This window comes from Harpia harpyja, chromosome Z (assembly GCF_026419915.1).
Source record: "Harpia harpyja isolate bHarHar1 chromosome Z, bHarHar1 primary haplotype, whole genome shotgun sequence".
Lineage (NCBI taxonomy): Eukaryota > Metazoa > Chordata > Aves > Accipitriformes > Accipitridae > Harpia > Harpia harpyja.
In genome coordinates, this window is record NC_068969.1 from 93145087 (window position 1) to 93159618 (window position 14532).

General features: G+C 42.7%; 1 protein-coding gene across 2 annotated transcripts in view; it reads right to left on the reverse strand.

Moving 5' to 3' along the window:
- Positions 1 to 7398, reverse strand: part of SREK1 (splicing regulatory glutamic acid and lysine rich protein 1) — a 42342-nt gene extending 34944 nt beyond the window's left edge. The window contains exon 1 of one of the 2 annotated variants that reach the window (XM_052775685.1): positions 7101 to 7398. In XM_052775685.1, coding sequence (XP_052631645.1) covers positions 7101 to 7261 — 161 coding nt within the window. In that variant the 5' untranslated portion in view covers positions 7262 to 7398. The remainder of the gene's footprint in view (positions 1 to 7100) is intronic. The other variant, XM_052775684.1, reaches the window with a different exon arrangement.
- Positions 7399 to 14532: the final 7134 nt, after the last annotated feature.

A 14532-nucleotide genomic window follows, 5' to 3' on the forward strand; every position in this document is an offset into this window, starting at 1 on the left:
TGAAAAAACTCCCACCTAATTCTCAAAAGGTCTCTGAATATTCTTCTTCTCAAGGTTAAAGCTCTGTTTATGGGACAGAGAATAAGAGATGACCAAAAGGCTTGGTAATGAAGTGGAATAAAAGGGGTCTTTCAGCACTGAAAGCCACCTATGGCAGTCTTTAAGAGACAAGTCTTACAAGGAAAGGGTTAAAAAAGTCTCATGAAGTCTAAGTTTCTTGTGCAAATTTTTGACGCTAGTGACCAACAAGGTTAAACCAATACAGCAGACAGATGCAGCATGATAAAAGACAAACTCTGCTGGTCTCTAAGATCTGATAATCAAATACAAATTAAGAGTGAAATGAGTGAATTAAAAAAAAAACCAATCCTTTTCCCACCTCCATATAAATTACACTTGTTTACTGATGTTATTCAAGGTCCACAAACAGGTCCTTTCATTTTTTATATTAAAGTTTTGATGGAAAGCCTTCCAGAGAGCAGAACAGTACGTAGTTGCACAATCAAATCAAATTTGAGATTTTCTTGTAAGAAAATAAGTAAATACAAACAACAGCAACCAGTAACAAGCATCTCTGACCCACTGACCTATGATTCATATTAATGGCTTTTCAATTAAAAGAAATATTGCTTCCAGTGCCAATGAAGCCTCACTGGCAAGTAGCTAAAATTCGGATGATGACCACATGGAAACAATGTCTTCAGTGCCAAGAGTTTCCAATGCCCTCAGCACTGAATCTGAAGGTGGACTACTCACAGCTCACATAAGCCTCTTTGGAACATAACAGTAATAATGAAGTAGCATTTACTGCCATCTGCATAAGGTATGAAAGCCTCTAATATACAAGACAGAAACTTCCCCACAGAGAACTAGCCTTTCAGGAACATGGCAGGTATAAAATTCATCCTTCTTAAAGGGATGTCTGATCAGCAGCAACTGAAGAAACTGAAGGGCTTTTATTAATGAAGATAAAACATGAAGTGACAAACTACCAAAAAGCATAGTGTGATCTAACTCAACATTCACAAGAAAAAAGTCCTCCCAATCAATTTGAGATATAAAATAAAGGATCCTAACAGAAACTGATACTTTAAAACCACAGTCTTAAGATATTAATTGCTGGGAAAAGTCACTGTATTCAGGAAGGTTGCTGGGAATATTGTCATCTGAAAGAGTCATCTGGAAGAGCCTGCATTTTATTTAATGCATGAAAAAACTGAGGTGGTTTCTCTCTTCCTCTCCATATTTTGCAAGCTCAGAAGAACTTTAAGTAAACTACTCTAACATTAACAGGCTTTCTATTTAATATAATCTGGAAGCAATTATGTTCAGCAATTGAGATTGCCTTTTAGTTTTTTAAGGAAGTTCTCTGCTGCATCCTATAAAACCAAGGTATATGTTAATGACAGGAAAAATGTAGAAAATGGGTAAAAAGGAACTCTTCTAATAATGTTAGTTCAGACAACCATAGCCCTGTACTTTGCTCTACAATCACTGAAGCACAAAACCTACAGGTGCCAGAGACATCATCCTCACTCCCTAGTAAGTCAAAAATCTTCTTTTTTCATTAAGTCAGTGGCAGGATGTTGCACAATGAATTAGAGCCAAACAGTGCTATCAAAGGAATTTGCTATAAGGTGGAAATGATCACCTGATCAAATTCACCACTCCCAAAGTCCTTTGGGATTTCTCTGACAGATCAAAGTATCAAAGGATTAGGAAAAAAAATCCAAAGCTAACACGCAACGCTGCATCTTCGAAGAATGGGAAAAAATATTTCAAAAAGAAATTAAATTGTCAAGAGCAATGCTCCAAAATGGTCCATGTCCTTGACCAAGTTAATGCATGAACACCAGAATGAGACCTGTTCAAGATTTGCTGCTCTACCGGGATGCGCATAAATCTATGGGGCCCCATGGGATTCATCCATGGGTGCTGAAAGAGCCGGATGCAGGAATCGAATGTACATTAAGTAAGTTTGCTGATGATACTAAACTAGGAGGAGCTGTGGACTCCCTCAAGGGTAGACAGGCCTTACAGAGAGATCTGGACAGACTAGAGAGCTGGGCAATCACCAACCATGTGAAATTTGACAAGAGCAAGCACCGGATTCTCCACTTGGGGTGGGATAATCCTGGTTATACATACAAACTGGGGGATAAGAGGCTGGAGAGCAGCCCTGCAGAAAGAGATCTGGGGGTTTGGGTTGATGGCAAGTTGAACATGAGTCACCAGTGTGCCCCGGCAGCCAAAAGGACCAACTGTGTCCTGGGGTGCATCAAGCACAGCACAGCTAGCTGGTCGAGGGAGGTGATTGTCCCACTCTACACTGCACTGGTGTGGCCCCACCTCGAGTACTGTGTGCAGTTTTGGGCACCTCAGTATAAGAAGGACATCGAACTATTAGAGCGTGTCTAGAGGAGGGTGACCAAGATGGTGAAAAGTCTCAAGGGCAAGACTTGGGAGGAGCAGCTGAGGTCACTGGAGAAGAGAAGGCTGAGGGGTGACCCCATTGCAGCCTACGGCTTTCCTCAAGGGAGGCAGCGGAGGGAGAGGTGCTGATCTCCTCTCTCTGGTGACGAGCGATAGGACACAAGGAGATGGAATGAAGCTGTGTCAGGGGAAGTTCAGATGGAACTTTAGGAAACGGTTCTTCATGGAGAGGGTGGTTGGTCGCTGGAACAGCCTCCCCAGGGAAGTGATCGCAGCACCAAGCCTGCCATTGAGTTCAAGGAGCATCTGGACAATGCTCATAGTCATATACTTTAGTTTTAGGTAGTCCTGCGAGAAGCAGGGAGTTGAACTCAATGATCCTTATGGGTCCCTTCCAACTAGAGATATTCTATTTCCTTTCAATTAAAAAAGTAGCTTTGTTATTTAAAAAAAAATGAGTATTTAATACAATCAGATTTTATGGATTAGACTTCAGGAGATTGTGAGAGACTGAACTGTTACCTTGAGCTGTTTGTCTCAAAGATTGTTAGGCGTGAGAGACTGGACTGTCATCTCAAGCCGTTCATCTCAAGAATTGTGAACTGCTTATCTCGAGCCTTTGTCTCTGGGATAGCCTGCCTAAGCAGGACATTCCTCCGTCCATAAGGACGATTACTAGGCCACTGAGGCATCCAGGAGAGGAAAGAGGAAGAACGTGGAGGCTACCATTCTCACGGAAACTGTAGTCTTTGAGGTAAGATACTGGTTTCTGGTGTTGATCACATGAAGGTCGTGTGATAGATGAAACGTTCACACACTGTTCACACGCTGCACGAACAATACGCCTGTGCATACCTCATCGAAATATGCCCTATAAAAAAAAATCGTGTAGACAAGCTGTGGTGTGCACCCACCACTGAAGAATTGAAGACTGAGGACCAACGGGACGCCGCTGGATCCACGGTGGTGACTATCCTTGCAACTCTATCCTGACTGCTTGCTTGATTTCTGCCTTTTCTTCCATTCTATCCTATCGCTACTATTTTATACTTTTGATAATAAAAGCTCTTTTGGGTCTACGGCATTTGACCTCGTTTGTGTCTTAATCTCACTCTTGGAATCATATCAAAACCTTCCCCGACATTGGATCAGGACAGAGTTTAAGGGAGAAAGTAGAAGGCTGACAGGGCTGACTTGGAAGAGGTGAGGGATAATTTATACTTTCAATTGGAAAGATCATAGAGAAAAGGGAGCTTTATAAAGTGTGTGTATGCATGTACATATACATACATCTGTCTATATATTCTGTTTACTGATGTGCATTACCAACAGAACTGGGAGTTCACATTCATTAGAAATAAACATGCCCAGCAAAGGCAATGGGATTACAAATATTACAGTAAATTCCTTAACATGAATGCCCTTTTTTTAATATACCTTAAATGATGCATACAGAAGAGAACATGATTTCACTCCGCTCTGCAAACTCATACTTGACTAAGTAAAAATATTTTGTGTGTAAGCTGAATATTTGCAATACAGAATTAGAGAGCATCCTGGTTTAACCCCAGCCAGCAACGAAGCACCATGCAGCCACTCACTCACTTCCCCCCACCCAGTGGGATGGGGAGAGAATGGGAAAAAAGTAAAACTCGTGGGTTGAAGTAAGAAAGGTTTAATAGGACAGAAAGGAAGAAACTAATAATGATAATGATAACACTAATAAAATAACAACAGTAATAATGAAAGGATTGGAATATACAAGTGATGCACAATGCAACTGCGACCAATGCCCAGTTAGTCCCCGAGTGGCGATCCCCCCACCCCCACTCCCTCCAGCTGATATACTAGACATGACATCACATGGTATGGAATACCCCTTTGGGCAGTTTGGGTCAGCTGCCCTGGCTGTGTCCCCTCCCAACTTCTTGTGCCCCTCCAGCCTTCTTGCTGGCTGGCCATGAGAAGCTGAAGAATCCTTGACTTTAGACTAAACATTACTTAGCAACAACTGAAAACATCGGTGTGTTAGCAACATTCTTCTCATACCTAACTCAAAAACATAGCACTATACCAGCTACTGGGAAGACAATTAACTCTATCCCAGCTGAAACCAGTACAGAGAGAAAACAGGTTCCAATTCTACACAATGCAACATGTAACTTTATTTCAACTCATTGCTTAATCTATTAAAAAAGTTAGGATAATACTCTTTTAATATTACACCACAGATTATTCTTGAAACAAGAATTGTTGGCTTTATTTCTTTAACTATGTATTTCTGTAGAAAGGCTAGCAAATGGGGTTCCAATCTCAGTGAAAGCTTTTACTTAACTTGGCTAGCACAAATACTCTCAGATGACTGAAAGCTACTATGTCACCTTTCTCTTATCCCTCAGCATGAAATAAATTAAAAAGAGCATATTAATATTTGTCATTCAGTACTCAACATCCATGAGACCTGTAGTTCACTAACTCGACTTACTGAATTATGTTTTTCATCTAGAAAACAGACTAAAACGTGAGTTTCCCCTGTTCCATGAAGGTAAAAAAATTCATGCTCTAGAATACATTGGAAGTTTGGATTTCTTACAGAGCTGGTTTTAAAGCTAAGACTGAGATGACATGATTTTTTGTCTCATGTTGATTCTAATGTAAAAATTCAATCAAAAAAGAAACTTTCTAAATAGAAAGAATTGATTTTAAAAAAAAATCTAGGCCTTAAATCATTAAATACTTAAGGAAAACAACGGTAGCAGAAAATAATTTTAACAAATTGCAACCATCTATTACAACATCTTTTTGCTTGGGGCACCTTTGCTTCCCATGCACTCATCAGTAAAACACCGTCTTCTGAATTTATCAGAGAGAGTCAGTAGGAGGCATATCTTTTTTCATTTCACAAGAAGGGCATTAGAGTAAATACTTAATTTTTTTCCAAGGTAATAATTTGAAAGTCAGGTCAAATGTCCATAACTATTACTCAAGGAAATCTGTATTTCTAAAAGTTATGCATAAAAACTGTAAAAAAAACCAAGAGTAAAATAAGTAATCACAATCCCGCATCCTATCTCTGAAAACAAAATTCATCATGTAAAACTGATGTTTACAGCATTATAACCTTGACATTTCCTAGTCAAACCCTGCCATGGTACTGGATTTTAGTATTTTATGTGTATATACACACTGGCAAAATTTTATACATAGGCACAAACATTATTTGCATATGAATGTCAAGAAAGTATCTATTTGCCTTAAAATCTGTCATATAACTTAGTGAAAAATAAAAGCAACAGCTATAACAAAAAATATATGCAGTCAGGAGAAAACTCAAGTGTATTAAGAAGCAAGTGTTGAACAAGTTCAAAGTAAAACCCTAGAAAAGTGTATAAAAATCACCATAAATCTGTTAAAGAGCGTTTAAAACTCAGTAAGGCTGTTTTAAGCATATCTCTACATGAATGGATGCCTATTACATATACTTTATATACATATGAAATCATATTTAATTTTTCTAAGTGGTCCTTATTCAAACCTACTCAGATGTAACATAGTAACATATAAAAATGGGTAAATACCAACTTTTTTGCTATTTAGTTTTAAAAATCGAAATTTTATTTGCCTGAACGTCTTCTTTGCATTGAAATTGAAGTATCTGGACATGAATGACTCCCTCCTGTTTCTGCTATTCCTATTTAATTTTTGTAAGGAAAAAAAGATACGTGGTTTGAAAGGACATGTCTGTCATTCACTTCCTACTACAGCAAATGCATTAATAAATATGTATTTCTTTTCATCCCCTGCCTGGGAGGAATACTGTTATTTTGTGAACCTCAGTGTTTCCCATCTGAGTGCATCCCTCGCATGCAACCGACATCATGAGAACAGCTACAATTTAGAGAAACAATCTATTTCCGTTATTGACTTTCATTTACTGTAGGTGTCTTATCAGGGGCATTTCTGAGCACAAGGCAGGGCAGGTTCCGTCCCTCTGTGAACAGCTATTTTGGCTTCTGTTAGAGCGGCCCTTTCTCGGAAAACTGAGAGAGGAAAGAGCCGAGAGCCCTTCCAACAGGGGAAAAAAAAAAAAAAAAAAAAAAGAAAAAAAGAGTTGGTCCCGCCGGCACGCAGCGCCCGGGCAGCGCGGCCTGGCAGCCAGCCGGGCGGGGGCCGGGCCTGCGGCTCTCTCGCCCGACCCCGCTCCGCTCAATCCGAGCGAAGAGAAAGGTGGGCCACAGAAAGAGGGTTTTCAGAACGGGGGAAAGCGACCTGCGCCGGGGGAGCGCTGCGGGGCAGCCTGCGAGCACGCTTCTCGCCGGGCCTTTGGCTGCGACTCAGTGCCGGCACCCCCAGCGGGCGGCCGCAGCCCTGGCCGCCGCCACGAGAACACAAACCCCACCGCTCCGGAGACGCCGCGGCTGCTCCCCTCCTCCAGGCCGGGGCCGCCATCTTAAGACCGGGCGAAGCGCCTCTCCCCGACCGCTCCTGCCATACAAAGAGGTGCGACCACGTGACCCCCGTGCGCGAGGCTCTGCTGCCCGCACTCAAGATGGCGGGCGGGGCCCTCTGCCTCTTCCCTTCCCTCCCCTCCACCCTCCCGGCCCCTCTAGGCCTCTTCCTCCTCCCAAGTCTCTAGCCCTCGGGAGGCGGGCGCAGGCCCCACTTACTCCGGGGGATAGAGGCGCAGCTCCTCGATATCTCCCAGGAAGCCGAAGAGAGTCCGCATCTGCTCACTGGTCACTGCCGAGGAGAGGTTCGTGACCTGGATGACGGACGTGGGGCCCAAGGGGAAGCCCAGCGGCACCCCGATCCCTCCGCTGTTCATCATGGCGGAGCCTGCACGACCGCTGCGCTCGCAGCGCTGCCGCACGCAGCGGGAGAGGCGGGACCGACGACGGAGAGGAGCGCGCGGCGCCTACCAGAGCGTCCTAGCGCGCGGCCGCTCTAGCGGCGGACTCGACTGCTCCCTGGAGGAGTTTCTGGGCGGGCAGCTGTTCGGCCCCTGCCGGCCGGGGCTCCCGGGGGAGGGAGCGAGCGAGCGAGCGAGCGCGCCCCCGCCCCGGGTAGGCCGGCCTCCGGCGGCCGCGCTCCTAGGTGGGCCGCGAGGAGAAGACCCTCGCCCCTCGCTTCCCGAAAAGCCGGCCGGGCCGGGGGCGGGACCAGCGCCGGGCCTCGGCCCCGCCTAGAAAGGGGTGCGGGGCCGCGCGCGCGGCCGGGCCGTTAGCGGCCGCGTGTCGAGCTTCCCCGCTCTCCCTCCTTTCAGGCCACCCGCACCCCGCGGCTGTGAGCGGCCGCGGCCCATCCCCGCGGGACGGACGGCGCGAGCGAGGGAGGGCAACGGCTTTCCTTCCCCGTCAGAGAAGCGGGAGGGTTCTCGGTTGACGCCCGGGGTAGCAGGGAGTCTGGGTCCCAAACTCCGCCTATAACAGGGCAGGTTTGGGTCCCTTAGTTGCTGGGGCATGAAACCCACCGGACGCTCTGCCAGCGAATTGAGAAACAGAAGAAGAAATAGATCTCCCATCTAAGTGCCCTTTCGGTAGCCGAGTTCAACGGGAGGCGGTTTAATTACCCCAGGGAATAAACCCTTGAAAACACCCTAACTATGTTTGAGCAGGAAGGGGTTGCAGTGGAGTAAGTTGTGAACGGTTTTGTTACAACTTGACTGGGGATCTATCCCAATTAAATTGGTTTTAGCTGGAGTTGCAGTTCCAAGTTCTCTCTGAAAATTAGATTGACTGGAGAGAATGAGCCGGAGCGCTATGCAGGTGGGTGATCGCTACTAAGGGCCTAACTGCAGTCTTTCTTAGGTGGTAAAGAACTGTGAGTCTTGGCACTGAGAGATTTAAGGCTTCAGACATGAGTATTTTAGGTTTTAAGACTTTCTGTACCCCAAACCTGAACTGAGAAGGGACCCAAGTATTTTTGAAGCTATCTGGGCTGAAAAAGATTGCAAATTTGTGATACGTCCCCAAGCAAGTAGGTCACTTGTTACAGAATCTCCATAGATAAGTCTGGGTAGTGCTTCCTTTACTGACGCTTAATATGTTACAGAATTTTAAGTAATTCCAAGCAATTGCCAGAGATTTATTTTATTTTAAAATGCCTATGCATATGTTTCAGGTAGTACTTATTTCAAAATGGTAATCGGTGTGCTCATATTCTTTTTCTAAATGGAATCCATATTCCAGAAGTACAGGATTTAAGATCAAAGTTAAATCCTTTCTTTCAGCCATCTTGGTAACTTTTAATTAGCCTAAGTTTAGAGAAGTTTAACTGGAGAATTCAAGATCTTTTGTTACATATTGTGCAAAATCAAACTCCAGTATGATTATTCTATCTATAGGAATATTACACCAAGATCTCCTGTGTTTTGACTAGTACATCTCATCCAAAGGCGGTTAGCAGAGGTGTAGAACTATTACTGCTTTGAACATTCTTGTCCTTTCTCCTTGCATCTCTCAGTAGAGGGTACCAGAAAAATGAGCTCTAAAATTCACAAATAGAAAAGTTCTGTGATGTCAAAACTGACTGGGATACCCTCCTTCAGGTAAAGCCTTTCCAGTAAAAAGTAGAATCAGCCCATCATAAAATCATCATAAATGTGTGCCGTGGTTTAACCCCAGCCAGCGACTAAGCACCACGCAGCTGCTCACTCACTTCCCCCCACCCTGTGGGATGGGGGAGAGAATCAGGGAAAAAAAAAAAAGTAAAGGTCATGGCTTGAGATAAGAACAGTTTAATAGGGCAGAAAGGAAGACAATAATAATAATAATAAATTTACAATAATAGTAATAATAAAAGAATTGGACTATACAAAACAAGTGATGCACAATGCAATTGCTCACCACTCGCTGACCAATGCCCAGTTCCCAAGCAGCGATTCACACCCCTTCCCCAGGCCAGCTCCCCCCAGTTTATATAATGGGCATGACATTACATGGTAAGGAATGCCAGTCTGGGTCAGCTGTCCTGGCTGTGTCTGCCCTCCTAACTTCTTGTGCCCCTCCAGCCTTCTTGCTGGCTGAGCATGAGAAGCTGAAAAATCCCTTAGTATACACACTACTTAGCAACAACTGAAAATATCAGTGTGTTATCAACATTATTCTCACACTAAATCCAAAACATAACACTATACCAGCTACTAGAAAGAAAATGAACTCTCTCCCAGCCAAAACCAGACAAAGTACATACGAAATTCTGAGCTACTGGTCTGCTTCCCAAAAACAAAACAGAAGCAAAACACTGTTTAAATTTTGTGCTTGTCCATTCCTGCCACAGGACAAAATTAGCTTGGAAAATAATACAGATAGATAAATTAATTTGGGTTTCAGAAGAATAGAAAAAAACCAAAAACCAAACCCAATGCCGAAAGCCTTGGTTCACGTAGGCTGCCCGTAAAATGCCAGAAGCAAACGAAGACTCTATTTTAGCCAAACTGTTCAAAATTTAAAAGTATTTAAGAGCCACTCCCTCTCCTATAAAAAAACAGAGCTATTGAGAAAAAAGGTTAAATAGAATGGGTAGACATGCAGAAGCGGAATTGATGTACAAGCAGTGCCCAAACATCATCTCTCTAATCAACAGTTAACAGAGTTGCATTTGCATCTTCATTCGGGTTGCTGTAGGCCAAGAGAAAACTTCAGCTGTGATCTAAGTGGATTAGTACATGTAGGAGCTTCTTTTCAATTTTTCTCACCTGTTTTTATACTTTTCAGTAACTGTATTGGTGCACTTAGATTCAGTAAATAAATTCTTTCATTTTACCTTCACCTTGCCTGTACGAGCAATGATGTCAGGTTAATTAGCAAAGACCAAGGCATTCTGTGCCTCCAGTGCAGAAATCCTTCAGCTTCTGCCAGCTGGGGATCCCAGCATCAGTTTCCTGACAGTCCACACAATAGATTTTGCCTGAGCTCCAGCTCTGGAGCTCTAACCATGATTTCAGAAAGCCCTTTGCAATTGCAGAGTTATCCAGAGTTGATGGGGTCCTTGGGAGAACAGCTTTACAGTCATTGCATTAAATTCTCAAAAATGAGTTAACACCTCTCTGGAACAGGAAAGTTATTACTTAAAAATTCCTGTTCTTAATATGTGAAAACAAGTGCAAACTATGCTTCAAAGAGAACTGATTTATCAGTAACTATTGTGTAGTCAAAGTTCTTTCCATTTCCTTCAAAGTTGCTCCAGAAATTAGACTGAGTGGGACTTTGCAATTCATAAGGGTCCCCTGGTGAGCAGAGTTTTCAGACACTGTGAGGGCAAATGATAAATGGTAAACCATCCATGCATCAACAATATGCATGTTCATGAGGGAAAATAAGCAATCCTTTCTGAAAACAAAAAGTGGGGGTTTTTAGAGGTACAGGGCAAATCTCAGAGTATGGAGCACTTGCTTACCCTTACAACAACATGCCTTTTCTGTTTCATTAATCAGCTCAGGTTTTCCTGTGTATGGAAAATAATCTTCCCCTAAAACTGCATCGTTTAGATTCTGAAAAACAACAGCAATACATTACCCTTATAGAGATCGTGAAACTTAAATTCCATGTTACCCACATGTAAAATGGTAAAGTCTTTAAACAAAAGCAACTATTAACCTTTTGTCTAAGATTGTATTTCCTGATCTTTCCACAAGGTTTAAAAAGCATTTACTGGGAAATGTTAATTGCAAGTGCCAGTAGTAAAATATTGGCAATTCAGAAGGAGGTTACAGTAAAACCTGTTTTAGGTGATCAGGAGAAAAGTCTTTCTCCTTACAAGAAGTCACCTTTAGAGTAGACCGTGGATGGTCTGTTAGACATGGACATCAGTGTGGTACTTGCTGTGCTTCCAGGTGTAGGGAGCAGAAATCAAATGAGGTAAAATAAAGAGAGAAACATTAGAAACCATTCATTAGCCTTCTTTAAATGGAGCCTTAAAGACTTCCAAAAGAATCTTATCCACAGAGCACATCTATTTTGATATAAAATCAAACAGTTCTACTTTTTAAGCAATTTATGAAAAGTAAAATTTAACTTCAGATTCAACTACTCCTGGGGCACATGTAAAACTTGGCTCTGGAAATCTCAAGCCCCTGAGACCAGTCAGAAAGTTTGGAGCGAGGAAGACGTACGTAACCCTTGGCAGAGGAGAACTGGGTTAAATGAATTATACACACACAGGTCCATGGGACCTGATGGGATATTCCTAAGAGTATTGAGGAATCTAGCCAATGTCACTGTGAGGCCACCATTAATTCTCTTTGAAAGGTTGTAGTGTTTGGGAGAGGGGAGTGTCACCCCTAGATTCTAGATGGGCAAGAAGGAGCATCTGTAAAACTACAGGCCAGTCAGCCTCACCTCGATCCCTGGGAAAGTGACAGCAAATCTTCCTGGAAGCCATTTTCAAACCTGTTAAGGACAAGAAGGTGATTGGGAGTTGTGAGCATGGATTTATGAAGAGAAAAGTATGCTGACCTGTATAGCAAGTCATTTCATTGTGTAGCCTTCTACAATGAAATGACTGGCTCCATGAAGGAGGGGAGAGCAGCTAAGAGTGTTTATCTTGCCTTCAGCAAGGCTTTTGTGACTGCATCCCATAACATCCCATAATATCCTTATAGACAAACTGATGCAGTATGGATTAGATGAGTGGGCAACCAGGTGCATTGGAAGCTGGCTGAATTGCCCTGCTCAAAGGATTGGGATCAGTGGCACAAAATCCAGCTGGCAATGAGTCAATAGTGATGTACCCCAGGGTCAATATTGGGTCAAATACTGTTATATTGTCATTATATCTTCATTAATGTCCTGGACAGTGGGACATGGTGCGACCTCAGCAGGTTTGCAGATGATGCAGAATCCAGAGGAGCGGCTGATACCGAGAGTGGATGTGCTGCCATGCAGAGGGACCTCAAAAGCCTGGAGAAATAGGCTGACAGGTATCTCCTGTTGTTGAGCAAAAGGAAATGCAAAGTCCTGTACCTGGGGAGGAATAACCCCATGCACCAGTACATGCTGGAGGCCAACTGGCTGGAAAGCTGGCTGGCAGGAAAGGACCTGGGAATCCTGTTTAATGAGTTTAACATGGGCAAGCAATGTGCCCTTGTTGCAAAGGCGGCCAACAGCCCCCTGGGCCGCATTAGCAAGAGCATGACCAGCAGGTTGAGGAGGGTGCTCCTTGCCCTCTACTCAGCACTGGTGAGGCCACATCTGGAATGCTGTGTCCAGTGCTGGGCTCCCCAGCTCAGGAGGGCTTCTTATCAATGTGAATAAGTACCAGATGGAACAGTATAAACAAGACAGCCAGACTCTTCTCAGTGGTGGCCAGTGACAGGACAGGAGGCAATGGGCACAAATTGAAATGCAGGAATTTTCATTTAATCACAAGAACAAACCCCTTTGTTTACTGTGAGGGTGGTTGACTGCTGGAACTGGTTGCCCAGAGAAGTTGCGGAGTCTCTGTTCTTGGAAATACTCAAAACCTGGCCTGTTGACCTTGTTTTGAGCAGGGTGGGGTTGGACTGGATGATGTCCAGAGGGCCCTTCCAGCCTCAGGAACTGTGTGATTCTGTGAGAACTACAGGTGCTTGCCTGAACTGAGTTCACTTATTCAATCATTCTTAGTTGATAAGAAGCTTGGAAGAATGCTTTTTGTTAACTTTCTATAATAATGGAGATATTCATTAGTAATCTGAGTATATCTGAAAATCCATTAAAAGTGCTATAGTACTGTGACCTTGCTCAGAATGTCTGTAGTCAATGCAGTTCTACAGTTGGTGGAATGGTTTGTTCTTTAATTATATTTCACGTATATGACAAGATCTTTGAGCTACTTCACTGGTGGTTTCCATAATCATGTATCTTCTTCAAGAAGAGAGAATCTAACAGACTTTAATTCTTACTGTCATGGCCGAAACTGTTGATTAGAGAGAACCAGCAATGCTTTGCTCAATTACAACTACATTGAACAGGATTTGATGGAATGTGATTAACAAGTGAGACTAGCATCACTAATTCAAACAGGAGAACAAGCATGAAGAATTTCATTGTTTTTCTGTTCTCCTATAATAGAAAGGAACAATGCTTGACTTCTACCAAGATGCAATTAAGAAAAAACAGCATTTCTGCAAGGAAAGCCTAGCTGCCAGTTTCCCACTTAATGTGGTAGCAAACAATGCTTCGAATTGCTCCATAGATTATATAAAGTAATACTTTGTATTGGCCAAGCAGCACATAGAATATCAAGCATATTATTGCCCACCTAAGTACAAACGTAAGATAGTCTAGAAAAAGCTTTTCCTGAGAAACCTGTGAGTACATGAAAATCTCAATGAATTTGTATCACTGTCAGCAAAAACAGCTAATCTCAGAGGTTTTTATCTGTCAAAGTATTTGCCTGTATGTCAAACTGCTTTTCCCACTTGTCATAATATTTTTCTCGATCACCAGTTATTCCTTATGTGCTGTTGTAACACCTGTTACTCACCTGACTCACACAACACTCTGTTAAACAAAGAAGAAAGACTGATACATGCATTGTTCAGGAAAGGACCGCCCATGTGGTGGTAGGGTGGCCATATGACTGGTACTCCTTTCAGTGGGCATTTCTCAGCTGAGTTTGGTTGTCAAATGACTAGATGTTTTCATGTAAGTTACTTAAGTATCAACTCATGTTAATACATTTGCAGGATGCTAAACAACACACTCTTTGTTCTGTTTTTTTTCAGTCAGGCTTTCATAATTCTGCAATTATGCACTGAACTCAAAATAAAAAAACCTAGCAGTCTTCAGGGAAAAAAAAAGTCCAAACATTAAAATAATCATTGTATAACACAATTTGAATTTTGGGAACAACTTATTGAGACTTTGAGAAAAGTTTGAGTGAATGGTACAAATCTTTAAAATACTGCCATCATTTAACTATAACTAGCACCTTTGGTTCTCATTAAAGCATTCGAGTTGTGCTCAGTATACAACTTTTTATTTATTTAAGATGGTGAATTCATATGTTTAACTTAATCTTTCAGTATGTAAGAGTGATTAAAATAGACATGTATCAATCTCGTGAAGAGATCCAAATAAAAATAAAGCATTTTTCTTCTGAATATTCTTTCACAAG